Source organism: Hippoglossus stenolepis, chromosome 11 (genome assembly GCF_022539355.2).
Source record: "Hippoglossus stenolepis isolate QCI-W04-F060 chromosome 11, HSTE1.2, whole genome shotgun sequence".
Classification (NCBI taxonomy): domain Eukaryota; kingdom Metazoa; phylum Chordata; class Actinopteri; order Pleuronectiformes; family Pleuronectidae; genus Hippoglossus; species Hippoglossus stenolepis.
In genome coordinates, this window is record NC_061493.1 from 7176909 (window position 1) to 7195055 (window position 18147).

Here is an 18147-nt window from a genome sequence, read left to right on the forward strand (position 1 = left end):
TTCGACGAGGCAATTATTGTCATGATAATTTTCCATGTGCTCACATCCCATGCCTCTTGATATGTTACAATGACATCATTATTCAGGCCCCATTTATCTCAATCCCTCTAACATTTAGCGGATGTAGAGTGACATAACACTTTTACTCAAACAGTATTATTTCATTTTTCACAGTTATTTCAAATTTATCACACAATTTCCATAAATTTTATGAACGTAGGACTTTTGTAAACCCATTTCAAGCATCAAAACAATTCATCCACATGAGTAAAGGTGTCTTTTTACAAGTGATTTAAGCGCACTTCAATTTTTCAACTCTAAGGCCAAATGATCTGTTTACACAACGCTCCATAGGTCATATTTGAGCCTCACTATGAGAGAGCTGAGAATGTACCAAAAAAACATATGGGTGACCTGCTATGTGCAGGTGCCTTAATCATATTTATATGGCCTAAATTGCACATGAGGAGTGGAATCAACAATTTCCAAATGTGCTAAAAGTGGGTGATGATGCTGTTTTTGTTGACTGACATTATGGTTCCAGCAGCTTCTTGTAAATTGACGATCAGTTTGAAGATGCGACAGAGAGACGTGATTGTTGTCCTCTAAATCTGGTGAAACACATCATTATCAAGACGGCCTGATGTGATTAGGACACATACCACTTGGGAATATATGCTCTGATCCGTGAGTCCCTAGTTTGATTCCCGGCTGGCTGGACTGAGTGTGTCATTCCCACACATAGTCGTTATAATGTAAGAATTTATTGCACTGATCTGCTAACATGTATAAAGAGTGGGTTGATTCTTTAGAAGTTGGAGGAAGTATCCTTCAAGTGTCTCTAGACCCAGACGGCCTTGTGTGTGTGAGTCACCTCCTAATGACAGATTCCTGAAGCAGGAGGCAGTGATGGGCACCTCACTGAAGCCAGTCTGACAGCAGGGGACACTAATCCAGTTTGGAAAGAGGAAAAGGATGGATCCCTGAGAAATGCTTGGTCTGCCACTGAAAACTGATAGACAGACAGAGAGCGAGAGTGGCAGGGGAAAGACGAGAGGAGTCTGTGAAGTACAAAGCTTGTAGGGATGTGGGCAGTGATGCAAGGAGAGTTTTCCAGCAGCCGAGGAGGAGCAGGAACGTTAGAGGAAGAGAGCTGCTGATGGAAGGACAACTAAGGACACTCTGGAGACGGGAAAGAGGAACAGAAACATCTTCAGAGACACGGCCTTTAAATGGAATGAAAGACGAAGCGTGCAACAGGCCCTCTGTCTGTTTCCTGCATCTGAGTGTTTGTGTGCGTCAGCGTGCATTTGTGTGTGTGCACTCTAGTCCAGATAGTAGATGAGGGAGCCCCACTGTTTCCTCTGACAGCCATTGAGGACACCCTGGTGTTGTCTATGAAGGGCAGGAAGCACCCAGAGAACGACGGCGCATGACATGTTTGCGATAATTAATCTAATTGCTGTTTATGCTTGTTTTGTCTTGGTACCAACAAGAAAACACGTCTGATATAAAAATGAATAAATCATCCTATTTTGTCCTGAAACTGATGTGACACAGCATTGATAATGTCAGCAATGAACAATTCATATGAATCAACCATTCATCTTCATTAGTGGGATTGTTATCCTTTCCTTCTTGCAAACAGCTCTCTGTGCCTCCCATTCAGAGGCTAAGTAGCATGTAATTAGTGATGATTTATAGACTGGGCCTATTCATAAATATTAATGTCTGTAATCACTGTAAAGACTTTATGGCCTTGTCTGCCAAAGCAGTTCTTGGCACAGTTCTTAGTACTGTTGGCTGTCTGGAAACAAAACAACAAGTTTGTGTACATGGTACCAGGAGAAAACCTTTGACTTTGGGTTCTCATTTTCATACACAGCACATCCACCTACGAATTCCACAAACGAATGTCTGTCTGTGGAAACGCATATCCTGCAAACCCCCTGTCTTATCGGCTTCAGACTGTAATGTTAATGGCCCGGGAAGTGCAGTGTTGAGTTTGTTATGATTTGGACACACAATACATTCTATATATTCTAAATATAATATAAAAATGTTGTATTCTGTAGCAGTCAGTGGGGCGGGGGGCAGTGAACTTGGGTCTGAAGATTGTGTCGGCGGCTTAACAGACCTGTGAAATAAGTGAAATGCAATTTCTGAAAAAATAACAACAATTATAAGTAAATAATTCAAACACATATATAGTAACCACACATGAACAGTAAATACAGCAACTTTAGTTTCATTTTATGAAAAACATTGACAATAAAATGTAATTGAGAATAAACCAGGTAGGATGAACACGGTTTTCAACTTCACTCTGCACCGACTGTTTATAAAAAGCTCTGCACACAATGTCCAGCACACAAACAATGAAAAAGTAACAGTATATTGTAAAACTGTTTGAGGAGGACTCACTAATGACAAGGAATAATTCTGAAGTAGCTCCAGAGCTTTTAACACAGGCCAAGAGGACAGCTCATTCCAAACAGACATGTTTATAACGGGCACTGCACTAGCAGTAAAAGCATCATCTATTTGTTCTACACCAGAGAGCAGCAAGTACAAAATGTATTACACGCCTCCAAGACATATTTAGCTGCCTCTAAAATGCTGAAATGAATCATCTTCATCACATCCAAAATAATTACTATTGATTTTAGAAAATGATGTTCTGTAGACTTCCATTACACTGACATTGTAGGTGATAATGAGTTGTCTGTGCACACACACTGTGCTGAATATTCTGAAATATCTTGATAAGTAACTGTAGAGACGCCTGCGTTATTAAAATACGCATTCTCTGTGAATTTTAGTCGGGCTGTGTGACCTTGGTGAGATCAGACGATAGGAGGGATGAGTCAACAAGCTGTCGAGGAAGCAGATGCCTCATTTGGAGGAAACACTTCAAACACGGGGGGAATCTCGCTAAGTTAGGAACTGCTAAATTTGAAACTTCATTATTGCAGTCAGCACTGTCAGCGTCTTGTGCCAAAGCAGGTTTAATGTGCAGGGAATTCCAGGACAAGACTTGTCCAGTTAAAAAGACTGTAAATCGGTACTAGGATTTTTTTTTCCAAGAGTGAGACAAGGTGATTGGTACCACTTTCAAGTCTGTCCAGGAGGTGATTAGCCTAGCCTAGCATAGACAATGGGAAAAAGAAAGAACAGTTAGCTTGGATGTGTCCAGAGGTTTAAAAATGTTAAAGCTAACAATGTAACATGTTGCGTTTTCATTTGTTTAATCCATCAAAATTCTGAGAAGTAAAAATTCTAACCTGTCTTTATTACAGTCTGGTTGCTAGGTGTCTCTAGAGACCAACAGTAAACTAAAACCTTTGCTTACCGACTGTTTTTGGATGGAGAGGTGGATAGACTCTAACTCCCTTAAAACCACAATTTTTTGTTTCTTACATTTGCGTTTATGATTCAATTACTCGAAAAAAGCTTTGGAGATGGTGGAGAGGGCTTTTTTTTACACTACAGAAAGCCAGGCTAGCTTGATCAACCCCCTGTTGGCTGGCTGCAGTGTAGGTTATAAACCCTGCCTCCTCCATGGACCAAACTAAGTCAAAGTGTACGTTATGTTAATACATTTGTTTCAAAGATGGTTTCTGTCATTTTAGGTAGTTCTTATCTGATGTATATCTAAGTCTTTATTTTTTCCAGTAAGTTTGGTTTTAATTTGTCATTTGATGCAATAAAATTGGGGTGAATGGGACCTCAGCTCTACACCACGATCACTAATGTGCAGGCTATGGCTCCAAATGAAGTCCAAAGCACAAGATGGCTGCACCTATATCGGGGATATGTAAACTTCATTTTTGAAAAAAGTGGGGATGCCCCATTAATCTTTAAATACTAAGGTCAAGACACAAATGCTAGCTACACAGGAGGTATTTTATGCACGTCATAATTTTTAAGTGGGGAAAAACACTCACTTTAAGACAAAGACAATCACAACTATAAATCACATATTTCCTCTAACCATCTCGGCTATCTTATTGTTGTTTGTTCTGTTTGTTTCCCAGCGGAGTTCCTGTTCCTGCTGTGGGGCGTGTACCTCTGCTACGCTGTCCGCACCGTGCCCTCGGCTTTCCACGAACCACGTTACATGGCTGTGGCCATCTACAATGAGCTCCTCATATCGGCCATCTTCCACATCATCAGGTGAATAATGAAAACCGAGTGGAAACAGGCATGAGTGGGCATGAACAGTGAGTGAGAGAAAGCAATTTGTGGCCAGAAGTGCAGTCTGTCTTCTTACATGATCACTGAGAGAGAGAAAAAGAAAATAGGAAGTTCTAGAGAGGGACATGAAAGAGGCATGAAACAGAGCCAAGACTGTGGAACCATGAAGTATCACACTTTGACTTGATGAATGTCGCTGACAGTGGTGGAAGTGGCACGAATAGTGGCGGGGGGCTTAGATGACTTTACCCCTTCTTGCAGTACAAGCTGCTGTTTAATCATGATTATATTTTCCTGTTAGCTTGGGCATTACAAGTGTTGATCGTGTCAGATGAAAGGCAGAGGCTTCATCCGCCCCCTTCATCAGGGAAACGAACAGTGTCAGCTGAGTGCAGGGTAAGCCAGTTGAAAGGAGGTGAATACAAAATGTCTTCCCAGATGCACAGCATAGATCTACTGTGCCAGAGACCAAAATAAACTCTCAGTTCTGTGCAACTGTCTGTCTGTCTCGCATAGAGGTTTAATTCAACTGCTCTAGTTACGGAATTGTGCTCAATTAGTCAACTTTTAGGTTATCATAACATTCTTTTAAATTTAGTAACTGTCATTTATTTTCTTAAAAATACCCACAACTCAAATAAAGTCAGGAAAACCAAAGGCTTTCATCGAGTTATTTACCTGCTAAAGAGCCAAATTTGTCCCTCAGGAGTTAATGGAGACCAGCTAAAAATAGATTGAATATTGGACTCCATTTACTCGTAAAAGGTGGTTTGAAGAATGTTTTTTGTGTTTCCAGGCAGCTCTTTGTTTTAATTTGTGCATGTGCTAAATCATTTTTTTGAATCATTCTATTATTCATCTAAAGGCTCACCTATGCTGCCTCTATGTTCAAAAAGAGATACGTCCATTTCAAACAATGTAACCGTCGTTGCCCACATACTTCCACGAGTCCTTTACGTTGGCAATGGTTGTCAAGCATCCAATACTGTGCCCAAGTGAAGTAGCCTGTAGTTTTTTTGACCAAATCCCTCCTCAAAAGTTCCGCCATTGTTGAAAGTCAAATCTTGTGGGCCTCCTTTTAGCTGACTCTGTATTTAACACTGTTGTTATTAATGTGTCTGTTTAAACTTTTTGGAATATCTGTGTAAAAGACAAAAAATACAGTTTAAAATTTTTTTTATCATCACTTTATCATGACTCTTAAACCACGGAACATTTTCTCAGTCCGGTTACAGTGGGACCGAATGGTCACGTGATCACAAAGCGCCTGCTGGTGCCCCGGGCAAAGCAATTCCATTTGTCACACTTCCTCCGATAAAACTGCTCCTGATTGAATATTCTTTCATTTAGGCAGCAGTCTATTGTGCTCAGTGGGCCAAAAAAAACAAAAACACATTCTTTTAATCTGTTAAGAAACTGAAAAATCCAGTGGGTACACCTTTGTCAGTGCTGAGAAACAGTTATAAATCAAGCTGTTCTTTGCTTTCTGGGGAATAAAAACATTAGAGTGTTTCTTTTTTTTCTTGGTGAGCTGACAGCAGTCTCCTGCTGCAGTCCAAAGATAACGCTGGACTTGTGTTTGTGTAGCACACACACACACACACACACATACACACACACTATGCTTTTAGATGTCTAATATAAATTATGAATGTGAATTTGCTTATTGGGAGTAAAGGGCCAACGATCTCTGAGTCACCTTGGTGGATCTTTGATGAATGAAGGTGAAACTCACGCTATCTCTCGTCCCAGTCTCATCAAGAAGTCTTGGTCCTGGCAGAGATATATTTTCACACATTTAACAGAATATGCACAATAATTATAGCTTGCTTTTGCTTCATCTGTCATTATGTGAGGCTTTAACTGGCTGTGGAAAATTGGTGCTGAAATACAACCATTCATTAGAGCCAATTTAGGTTTTTGTGTATTTTTTTACATGTTCCACTAATAATAGGTGCAATTAGCGGCTCTGGTGCTCATGAATACAATATCAACTCTGCTTTAATGCACCGGCGATAAGAGTAATTATGGCTTGAAATGTTAAACACAAACCACAAGCAACCAACATCACTGCTGTGAGCTTTGACATAGATTCTGCACCCGTCTGGATTGAGGCAGTGGTGACAGAAATAGGACAAGATTTGTTTGAGTGAAAAAATGTTTGAGCTGCTGTTTTGCTGATGGGGACAGAAAACAATATCCCTCCTCTGTTCTATAAACTTTTATAAAATAACTCAACATCTAATTGATGTGAAAATCTCAAACCATGATCAGGCTGAAGGGATTAAGATAACCACAAAAAATAAGCTGCAAGTCTGAGCACGGCGACTTTAAAGGAAGTAGTAAGATGCTGTAAAATCAATTTTAAAGTCATTAGGAAGGGCAGACAGTTAAAGGCAGCGCGGATTTATAAAATTACATCAGTCTACATTCCACATAAAGTCTGCATGTGGCGTATAGGGAATCGTCTGTGATGCTCTTTGCCAATCAAGTCTGAGTCTATTAGGTTACTCTATCCATATTACACTTTCATTGTCTGGGGTAGCAGTCCATTTACCTGCATGCCATTACACAGCCAAGAGACCTGACATTTGTATTCTCAGCCACACCTGTTGAGATGTTAGGGAAGTAGACAAGCGTTACGGGAAATCTTAGCAACAGGATACATTTGACGAGCTATCAAGCCAGAAGACACAAGAATACATTATAGTATCATTTGAGATGGTGCAACCAGCTGCGAAAAGATGTACAATAAAAATGAAAACATATCGGGCTCCTATTTTAATGATGGAAGGGCATGGTCCAAAGCACATGGCTTTAGGTTGTCTTGAAAATCCACTTTTTCTTTAATGGCAGAAAAAAACATTGCTACACCAGGCACAGTCAAAAGAGCTTTACCTTGTCTCTTAATCGTGGTTGTGCTTTGGGCAAACATGCAATAAACCAATCAGAGTAGTGCCATCTCCGATTCCCTGAAGCCCGGTGAGCTTGCCCCTTGGTGGATTGCTTTTAAAAGGATGGATTTAAAGCCACGGTTCGTAATTCTAGAAAAGCTAGCAAGAGCAAGCTACACTTTGAAATATGCACCCCATGATCTCACCCCCTACCATTGGCCCTTTCTTCAAAGCTATATGGACGTGCACTGCCCAACTGCTGCTAGAAGCCGACTTTTCCGTGACTTGCTCACGAACCATTGGCTATCGTCTCTGCTTCGGCGGTGTGTGCCTATCTGGCTGAAGACTCCAGTCATGAACAGTGAGAATGCAGGATTTGTGCAGTAAGGCAGGTCGGTTAGTGACAGACAGGTACACTACCCAATCATTTAATTCCGTCCAAATGAAATGATTGGTCTTGTTTATTACAGTCCTGCCATGGCCACAATAGCTTTTTTTCAGACAACTTTATTTAGTGATATGTATTAGGACGTGAAGAGGATTTCAACAAATTGTACAAAAGTGTTTCAGAAACAACTTACCAACCCTAACCTTTAATAGAGAAGGATCCTCTGCTGAGGAAATTATCTCTGTGTGCTGTTCAAAGGCTCTGGGCAAATGCTGATATCGCTGGCAGCACAACCAGGTGCTCAACACCGTCACAGAGCTGATTTGTAGCACCGTCACCAGCTGCAGGACGTCAAACCCCTTAAAGCAGAACATCAGCTTCACCAGAGCCAAGAGCAACACCTACAGCCAACAACATGGTTTATCACCGCAGCTGACAGTGGATATGGGAAGGCAACTCAAGTTTGCTCAGCATAGCACTTATCGCCCTCAGACTTGACAGACTTGACATCATTCTGTTATCAGACTGTGAAGAATGCTGTCATGCTGGAGCTGACCATGCCATGGGAGGACTGTGTGGGGAGGCTTTTAAACCTTGTCAATGACTGCTATAGACATGGCAAGGTGCTTACCTGGAGGAAGGGAGCAGAGTCTTTGTGGGACAATCCCCCTGCAGGGCTGACACTGCACTCTGCATCACAGGCTGAGGAGGAGGAGGAGGAAGAGGAGGAGGAGGAGGAGGGCCACCCACAAACTATAACAACATGGATGCTGCTGAGTAAGCCTCCAGGTGGCTCTGGATCAAGAGTGGATCTGTGGAATGGAGCTAGGCCAGAAGCTGAGGCTTGTTCAACGTCAGCTGGGTCACCTGACTCTTTTACATTTCATATCAGTGACGCAGAGAAACACTAGAGAATAATAGAAAACGAGACTGAAGAGTCTACGTCATGCCAGCTGTTCTCTGAGGCTGTATTATGAAACCAATGGGTTTGAGCTAAATGCTAACCTCAGCATGCTAAAACCTTCACAGCTCAGACTTTATATGATGATGGATGACATGACAGCCTCCTAAAAGTGAAGCTTCTTGATCACCCCCTGGTGGCTGGGTGAAATACAGGTCATAAAACCCACCTCCTCCATGTTAGTGGATGGACCAGGTCTAAATTACATCACATGTCATTTTAGGTAGTTCTTATAACACAGATGTATTTTCAAGTTTTCATTTTTCATGATCGGTCAAGTGCCTATATCGATAGGACCTTGATTCCGCGGCTCGACTCCACAATCACAACTGCGTGGATTCTGGCTCCAAATGGTGTCAAAAGTGCAACATGGCAGTGCCCTTATCCAGGATATGTTAGCTTCATTTTTGTACAACCTGAGGAAATGGTGATGATCTTTTTCAGGGACATTGCTAACATGCTAATGCTTAGCAGGTATAATTTTTACCCTGTTCAACATTTGAGTTCGGTGTAATAACCTTTGTCTTATGTTTTGTCTGAGACTCTCAGAAAATATGAAGCGTTTAAAACGAATAATGCCTGAGCAGAAAATAACTGCACAAAAGCAAATGTAGTCGAACACATTTTTCAGAACCTCTCAAAAGGAGGCGAATAAATGCTACTTTTATACTTTCCACACAGTTTTGCTTTAACGCCTCTGTTTACACTGGAGTCGAGATTACCTCAGGGTTTGTGGAACATTTCATTCTGTTCTCGTCCAGAGATTCAATAAAAGCTGCTTTTATGTCTGTGTGTGTACTTGAGAATGAGCATATTTCACAGACAAGTATTCAGTTCAACTGGCTTTCAAATATACTTCAAATATGCTTTTGAAAAAGTGCTGGTGAATGAACAGAATCTCTCCTGCATGTTTGTGTTCTTCCCGCAGGTTCTCTCTGGTGCCAGGACTACACCCTGACTGGATGCTCATGCTGTTCTTTGCTCACACTCATCTGACTGTGACTGTGACTCTGGGTCTGCTGCTCATTCCAAAGGTAACACATTGTCCCTGGAGCTCACGAACCATGCCAGTTATTACTTTACTGGATTGTAAGTTATTAACTGAAGCAAATTTCAGGACTCTGCCATATGCTCAAGACCTACATTAATGAATGGCCTCAAACTCTAGTTATCTGTGTGCTTAAATGTAATGTATGAGGTTGTAAAAATGACATTTTGATTACAGAATATTTGTAAGAGCATAATTTAAATTGGAGCATTTCCATTTTCTGCTACTTCTGCTCCATTACATTTATCTTACAGCTACTTTACAGATGAAGATTTTTGATAAGAACAAGATAATGATATGAGCATAAACTGGTGGTTTCCAGCCTTTAGTACTTTTGAGCTCTATATAAAACTAATGTGTTGCAGGGCTCTTGTCAGGTGTCAGGTGTCCATGAGCAGCAAAAGAGATTTCTCTTGTAAATTGTCACATATTTTTAAAACTGTTTATATTCTAAAAATGTTCACTAAGCAGCAAAGAAAGGCTCAAAAGCTTTTTGTTTATTTCTTCTGGCATGATATGTCAACAATGCTCTGGGAAAACTTGGCACAGATGTTCACTTGGACTCACAGATCCAATGGTGGTCAAAGGTCAAGGTCACGGATCTTAAAAAACATATTTTTCGCCTCTTGGACATGATCTCTCAAGTCTGCCTTTAGGGATTTTTTAAGTCAGATTTGGACGAGTTTTCACCTGGGCTCAAAGATTAATTGATTCGATTTTAGTTGTCAAATGTCACAATGGCCGCATATGAGTCTGGACAAAAATGTATGTAAACTTAATTGGCCCGAGGCTTAATTTTATTGATTTTTATTGCAGGACTTTTTCTAGTATTTCCCATTATAATGTTGGTATTCTTTCTCAAACTATGCACCACGCTGTTGCTGAAGGCTCCACCAAATTCCTCGTTAAAAAACATCAAATTGATAAATGACATCTGCATAAATTAATGTTGTGTTAATGTTTGAAAACAAAAATCTATTTTGTGCTCAATACATTAATTTGCATTTTAGAATCACATTTGCATTCTTGGCATCATCCATAGGCTCAGTGTGTGGGAGAGTCTATCAGTCAGAGCACAGAGAGGTGGGGTTTAGAGCAGGCAAAGGAGGAAAAGGGACTGACAGAGGTTGTTATTGCTTGTAATATAATGTTAAAACTGTCAATACATTCACTGAGCAACATATTTTAGTCTCTCAAATGCTACTTTCATGCTCCAAATGTGTCATTGTTTGCTCAGAATTTAGCTCCAGCTATGATGTTTAGGTATCTACAATAACTAATCAATAGAAGAGCAGCTTATGCAGAAGTGCAGCAGAGACAAAATCCATGTAGAAGTCTTACTTTTCTTTCCTGTAAGAGTTTTTATTTGAAAGTCCTGCCTTTGTAGTAGAAGTTCTTTTCAGCACAGACAGATTTTCATAATGGCCACTTCTGTACAGAAGCTTGCAAAACAGTTCATTCATCATCTTAACTTCATTTGATATTAGCAGTGTGGAACACACACAGACTTACAGCTACCATTTGCTACCATTAGCTTAAACTCATTCAAACTGCGTTAGTGGTTATTTTAATTTAGCTGAGCACTCCCGCGGGTGTCTTCATGTGCAGTCTCTAAGTCTGATGGAAAACATTAAATTCTCCTGCTGCGTGAGCAACGCAATACACCATCAGTGCTCTCTGTTCTTTCATTCTTTCTTAATTAGGCACCTCACAAGTGCAAGTCAGTTTAGTGTGCTGGGATAATTAAGCATAATAGGCGGATGCAAATCTCACACAGCGTCTGTTCCTGCAGCTCTCTATGCTCCTGCGTTTGTTATTCCAGCAAAGCTAAACAGTTTGGCCACGGACATCGAGTCAAAACCAAACTGCTCTTTAAGGATCAGCCTTTCTCCTTAATGTGCTGCGTTGTTGTAATGATCGAACCTCATCTCACCTTTCCTCTCTGCACATGGGAGTCCAAGTGAGGAGGAGATTAGTGCCTGCAAACATAAATTAGAATTTGTTATACACAGCTTGTGATGTTGCATAATAAAAAAAAGAGAAATTTAGCAGTGTAACTAAGCAGAATAACTTTTATTTCAATGAGTTATTTCTATTAGTTTTGCACATTCACTTGTTGTCAATCACAATAAGTCATGTGGATAGATAGAGATCATCCTAATTTAGTGAAATGATTACATGAAATTGGAGTTAAAATCAATGTAGTGGTGATTATTGAACGCAAGAATCAATTATGTATGAAATGGATCTCCTATCATGTTCATGTTCATGCTCTGCAGTTAAAATCTCATAGTATTTAAAAGACTATTTGTTTATCAGAGTCGACTGCGGATAGCAAAGTAACTTTTTATGCCATAAAGGTTCAGTAAATTATTGCTGCAGGTAAATGCTGTTCATCCCCAGTCCACCTTACATGGACCCTGTGGCCGACATATTCATTCTGTCAGTTAATCAAATCAAATCAGAGGCTTCCTACTTTCATCAGTCTCCATGCAGTGTCAGTGATGCCTCCCTCTAACCTTGCTCTCCATTCGTCTCAGCTCCTGACCAAAGGGACGCAGGCCAGGGATGATATTGCCACAGAGGCGTACGAGGAGGAGCTGGACATGGGAAGATCTGGCTCTTACCTGAACAACAGCATCACCTCGGCCTGGAGCGAGCACAGTCTGGACCCGGAGGATATACGGGTGAAGTAGCTTTTAGAAGATATTAACTGTGGTTTAGTCTGAATTTATATTTTATGATTAAATGATACAAAGCCACAAAATGTTTTGTTAATGGATTCTTGATGCCACTGGTTCCTCATAATGGCAGAATGATTTATGGATAGCAAGGATTTTCTTTTTTAAGCTGTTACATGATTTGTAAATTATTCTAAATTGATTAGTTACCATAAAAAAAACTCCAAAACTTGACCATCAAATTTATGAATCAAACAATTTTGCAGTAGTAACCTAATTACTCAGTAGCTGCCCAGCATTTATAGTTTCCTTCCTTTTCCAGGATGAGTTGAAGAAGCTCTATGCTCAGCTGGAGGTATACAAATGCAAGAAGATGCTTGCAAACAACCCTCATCTCCAGAAGAAACGCAGCTCCAAGAAAGGCCTGGGCCGTTCACTGATGAAACGGATCACAGAGATCCCAGAGACCATGCACATGCACCGCCAGTGTAGCCGCGAGGACGGCAGCGAGCACGGCAGCAACCGTAGCACCTTGAAGAGGAACCCGTTTGAACCGAGTCATCACGGTACGTCTCTCGTTCCACCTGTTAAATTGAGGCTGGGTGATATTACTGAGTTTGACCTTTAATATTAGGTACCGGAATTAGTTTTCAGATGAGTAAGAGGGGTTTTAAATTGTCTGCGTGTTTAAAAATCACCTTTAAATATTAAAAAGTCTTTTTTTGATTTTCACAATTTCGCTGCTTTAAGGCATTTTTTATATTAAAGTTTCAAAATTATTAAGAAACAGAAACCAACTTAGAGAACCTTGTCCATGAAAGGGAAGTTTTGTGCCAATATGTGATTTGTATATGTAAATATAGAGATTTATACCATAAGTGAATATTTGACCATTGGTGGCACTAAGAGGAAATTTAGGCGATCATAACATGATGATTTCTCCTCTGGGGGACATCATTGTCTGTACAAAGTGGCATCCATAATTGTTTGGGACGATATTTCAGTTTGGACTAGCTCCATCGCTTGAATGGCTAACACCTAAATACATACATGTATTAATTTACATAAACATGCATTTTAAAATGAGATGTGAGTCATGTTAGTAAATCTACCCACTTCATACAGGTCTGGTGATTATTCTTCCCTCAGGAAAAGCTCGGGATGACTCCCTGAAGAACAAAGTCATGGGCTTGAAGAAATCTCTCAGCTATGATCACGTTTGTGACCAGGATGAAGAAACTGGAAGCCAATCTGGCTCCACAGCAGGAGACAAAACGACTCCTGTCGGAAGCGGCGGGGAGGGATCCCTTCTGGGCTCCCTCATTGGCCGCAGACACACCAAGAAGCAGCTGGAACCCGCCCTGACCCCACCGAAACTGGAACCGGCCGAGTCCACCGAGTCGGTGCCACTGTTCTGGAAGTCAGCCAGCGCTCACAACTTGACGCACGAGAAGAAACCCGTCCACCTGCGCACCTCCATCATGCAGAAGTCTCTGAGCGTGATCGCCAGCGCCAAGGAGAAGATGCCGGGGCTCACCAACAAGACGCAGAGTGTGGAGGACGCCAGTAAGAAGGGCCTGAAGGGACAAGAAGGCAGGATGCTCTCTGAGGTGGACGAGACGCCAGAGCATTATCCAAAAATGATCATCAGCCAGTCGGTGGAGTACTCCAAGACACCCATGAAGATGGGCATCATGAAACAACAGGTGATTTCGACAAATATGATACAAATTGATGGATATGTTGGAAACTGTCTTTTTTTATCTTTGGATTGCATCTCAGTGGATGAAGACCCTCTAACACAGAGCAGAATATCTTATTAGTGTGGAGGAGGATAAATGGAGGTGAAGCTTGTTTGTTTTGTTTGTCTCTCTGGACCAGTGAAAACGAGGAGTGGATAATAAGAATCCTGCCCAGACTTTAGACCGGGATAAACCACCACAAGTATCCCAGTGGGGCTCCTTTATGTGGCTTTAGAACGTCTGACCTGTCTTTAAACCTGCAATAGTGGATTTTGTGTCCACTAAACAAGCTGTAAACACGACATATATATATTATCACCCTTTGAGTTGAAATGGAAAGGTTGGTTTATTTCAAGCATTGCAGTGTTAGCATTTGTTTATAAAATGCACGGTCAGTCCAATCGTCTCTTTTAGCTCTGTAGTAGGCAAACTACACTACAGTATATCAGTGGGCTCATTATGACAAGTGACCCACTCACACGCATGTAGTCATCAGATCTACTGATGATGTCATAGGAACATGACGACCATGAAAGGTCAAATTAAAGCTGCTAAATGAACCAGGACTTGAAGTTTTGTTGTCTTAACACCGTTTGGGCTGCGAACAGTTGGAAAGCCAAAACCAGTTTTGAACACGTCAACTTAAGATATTTTAATATGTCAGACATTTCATTTATTATTTGTATTATATTTTGTAGAGTGAACAGTTAGGGGTTGGTAATTTGTTTTTGAAACACTGAACATTATATTCAGGCAATGCACAGTCATATGTTTTGAGGGCGTAGCTTTGACGAGTGGGAGGGGCTGGTATGTCCTGATTGCATTTTTTCGATGTGTAGCCTTCTCTTGCTATCAGGATTACGAACCCTAGCTTTAAATGGTTATTCTTAGGATATTTGATAATGAAAATTACTGTTTAAATAACACATACAATGACTGAGTAGGTTATTTCATGATGAATAACTGTCTTTTTCCTGTTTGTAACAGGTGAGCGGCAGCCAGCCGTCCATTTGCTCCGAGATCGGGAAGAACCTTTATGACGTGTCCGAGGTTTGTCCCTGGGAAATGGAGGAACCAGAGACGCCCTCTGAAGGAAAAACACAGAAACATGTTTCTATTGCTCCCGGAGAAACCACCGGAGAAACCCGCCGGAGAGGCAGCAGCAGCTCTGGAATCTCTAAAGGTAGCCGGTCCCAGCAGAGGCAGAAAGCAGGGCAGTCGCCTTCCAACAGACGTCGCTCCAAAGATAAAGGAGGAGAAAAAGAAGAAGGAAGGGAAATGCGGAAAGCTCGGCCACCCAGGTCACCTCTGCCCCTCAAGCTGGATGTGTGCCCCTGGGAATTTGATGACCAGCCCATGCTGGGAGGAGATTCAGATTCCATCTCCCCAGACAGGATCAGGCGGAAGAAAAGCGTCACACCCACAGATGGGAAACCCAAGGGCCTCCACTCGGACCACTCCAAGTCCACAGGAAGCCTTTTACAGCCTCCTTCCCTGATGGTAGAGATCTGCCCTTGGGATTACAACAGCCCGCCGTCCCCTAAACAGGAGAAGACCTGCAACAGCCCCACGACGCACAAGAAGAAGCGGAAAGGCTCCTGCTCGTCCAACCACAAATCAGAGAAGGGGAGGGAGAAAGGCAGAGAAAGGAGGAGCTCCTCCAGCAAGCCGCCATCAGAGAGGAGACGGGTCAGCCAGTCGTCTGAGTGCAGCGGGCCGGCGTCTGAGCGGCGAAGGAGCTCCACCAGAGACCCAGAGATGATGGAGGTCAGGAGGGCGGAGGTTTTCTCCCAGGAGAGCGAGCCCAGGCAAACCAGCTTTGCTCAGAAAACTAAACCCTCACCAGAGATGAAGAAGGAGAGCTCTAGTTACAAACCTGAAGTCATCAGCGGAGCCCAAATGGCTGATGTTTGCCCGTGGGACTTTGAGGAGCAAGACTCTGGGGAGAGGGCATGATGACTGGTGCCACGATTGTAATTTTTTTTAACTCACAGACTGACAACACACGACAAAGCAAAGAAAATGAATGATAAAGATCCAACATTGTATTTGATATGAAAGTTTTTTTTCTGAGTCACCTTAGTGTAAAAGATCCTGCGAGGAAAAGAACATCCCTCCTGCTGTGCAATGATGCAATCCAAACACAACAGTTTGCTCTACATTGTCAAATCGCAGTGAATGCAACTTCAAAGTCACTTTAAAGGAATGTTTAGTCTGCACTTTTGCTTGCCCATTTGTCACTAAATTGTGTGTATGTTTTTATCACACTGACTACATGGAGGTGACATGTAAAATCAATCATATTTATCAGCAGATCAGACAATCTTTTGTACACAAGCAAAGTCAATGCTTCACCTAATGAGCTTTTTGTTTGCCACTACGCTGACGATGCTCTACTTTACGTGGTAAACTAGCGGAGGCTTCATCCATCAGCTGCTGATGAGGAAAACCATCAGACCGGGGAAAAAGACTATGTTTAGAGACGCTGGACCAAAGCCCCAGACAGAGATCTGAAGCCTTACCTTTAGGCCAAATCCATAATTCATGACACGACGATGATCTGTTTGATTAGAGAAACGTGGGATCGCAGTGCAGCTCAATGAAGACGCCTGTATGTTTCGGTAAACACTCTCAATATAAATGATGTCTTTTTTCTAACAAAAGCCATCGCATGTGGCAAACTATCAAGCATCCAAATAACTAAATGTTTATTGGTTAACTTGTTCTCAGAAACAACAGCAGAACTTTTGGTGTTATGGTATTTGTCTCACTCTGATGCTTCTGAAATGATGTGCATTGCTATCAATAATGTACACGCGTATCTCAAATGGCTTTCAAATACAGTTGAGTAGTACTGAAATATCTATGAGGCCCTCCGTTCTGTTTATTTACTGTTTACTGCTCTATATTTCTTCCCTGAATGTCCCATCTTAAAAAGGGGAAAAGAAACAAAAACCCACTCAAACCCACCAACTTGCATTACAGGCTGTAGAATCCACACACATAGAGAAAATTGAGTCTTTCAAGGACCAAAACACAACCCTGACTACAGTGGTGGATGATGTGAATAATGCATACTTTTCTGTCGCTTAGTTTCCCATTTTACATTTACTTGAATGCACCTTCCTCCAAATCTATTTACGTATCCAAAACCACGACTATGCATGACCAAAGATTATGTTTTTGCCACTTTCTCGAAGACAGAAAAATTACAAATTTACCATTTCAACACAAGTAACGACAAGAACAACAGGAGTCAGCCTTTCTGTTCTGTGATCCGCCACCCACCACTGACACCTGTGATGCAACACAGTCACACACAGTAATCAGCTCTGTGTCATTATGGTATAGTGTGTGCATGACAGTGAAAATACATGGGGCCATGATACACTAAGATTCACCAGAAGGCATAAAAGAACCATCGCATAAGGAGCACACAGGATACTTTCAAATATAGATGTCAGATGTCATCATGTATCTATCAAGTGTTTTTCAGAAAGAGCTTCCCGAGTTAGACCGAGACGTGTTTTGCTGTCTCTCATCAGGCATTCAGGATCAGCATCCACAATGTGAAAGGCTCGATAAATAAACATGACCCACCGATGAAACTCTCACAAGCTGTTTTTCCATAAGACGGTTTTAAGGATGTTTGAAAGGAAACTTGCCCACTTCGTGTACTTCATGCTTGTTATACTGTATTTAAAGTGTTACTTGGAAACGTTACAAACTGTTGTAGCATCCACATGGGAGTATTTATACTGTACATTCGTAATGTGCTGCATGTACATACAGTAAATACCCTGTTCTCAACTCTGAATTAAATATTTCTATAAAATCCAAACGACACTGACTTGACTCTCAGTTTGCTTCTGGACTGTAAAGTTAAGCGTTACAGTAGTAATTTGCATATATTGATCACTTACGAGTGTGTATCTGAATGGAAACACGGTGCACTGCTCATCTTATGCATATACTTACTCTGATTAGATACAACATTTTAAATACATAAAAATCATACACTATCACAAATATTAACTCAGCACAACCCATCAGAGGGTATAAGACATTGTCTCATTTTACAACCTCAAATGTGTCTCACACATTGTAAATCCTACTTACAGGTACTTGATGTCAAAGCAGCTTGTACAACACTGCCACCATGTGGAGGAGGAGAATCACTACTGTGTATAAATTGCCAAAAACATTTCCTCGACTATAAAACTGGATAAATGTGTA

The 18147-nt window shown here is 41.4% G+C and overlaps 1 protein-coding gene across 2 annotated transcripts in view; it reads left to right on the forward strand.

The window, feature by feature from the left end:
- The window catches only part of gpr158b (G protein-coupled receptor 158b), a 64277-nt gene extending 46525 nt beyond the window's left edge, over window positions 1-17752 (forward strand). The window contains exons 8-13 of one of the 2 annotated variants that reach the window (XM_035169286.2): window positions 4038-4176; window positions 9369-9474; window positions 12029-12175; window positions 12492-12735; window positions 13295-13875; window positions 14899-17752. In XM_035169286.2, coding sequence (XP_035025177.2) covers window positions 4038-4176; window positions 9369-9474; window positions 12029-12175; window positions 12492-12735; window positions 13295-13875; window positions 14899-15867 — 2186 coding nt within the window. In that variant the 3' untranslated portion in view covers window positions 15868-17752. The remainder of the gene's footprint in view (window positions 1-4037; window positions 4177-9368; window positions 9475-12028; window positions 12176-12491; window positions 12736-13294; window positions 13876-14898) is intronic. The other variant, XM_035169287.2, reaches the window with a different exon arrangement.
- The last annotated feature ends 395 nt before the right edge of the window (window positions 17753-18147 follow it).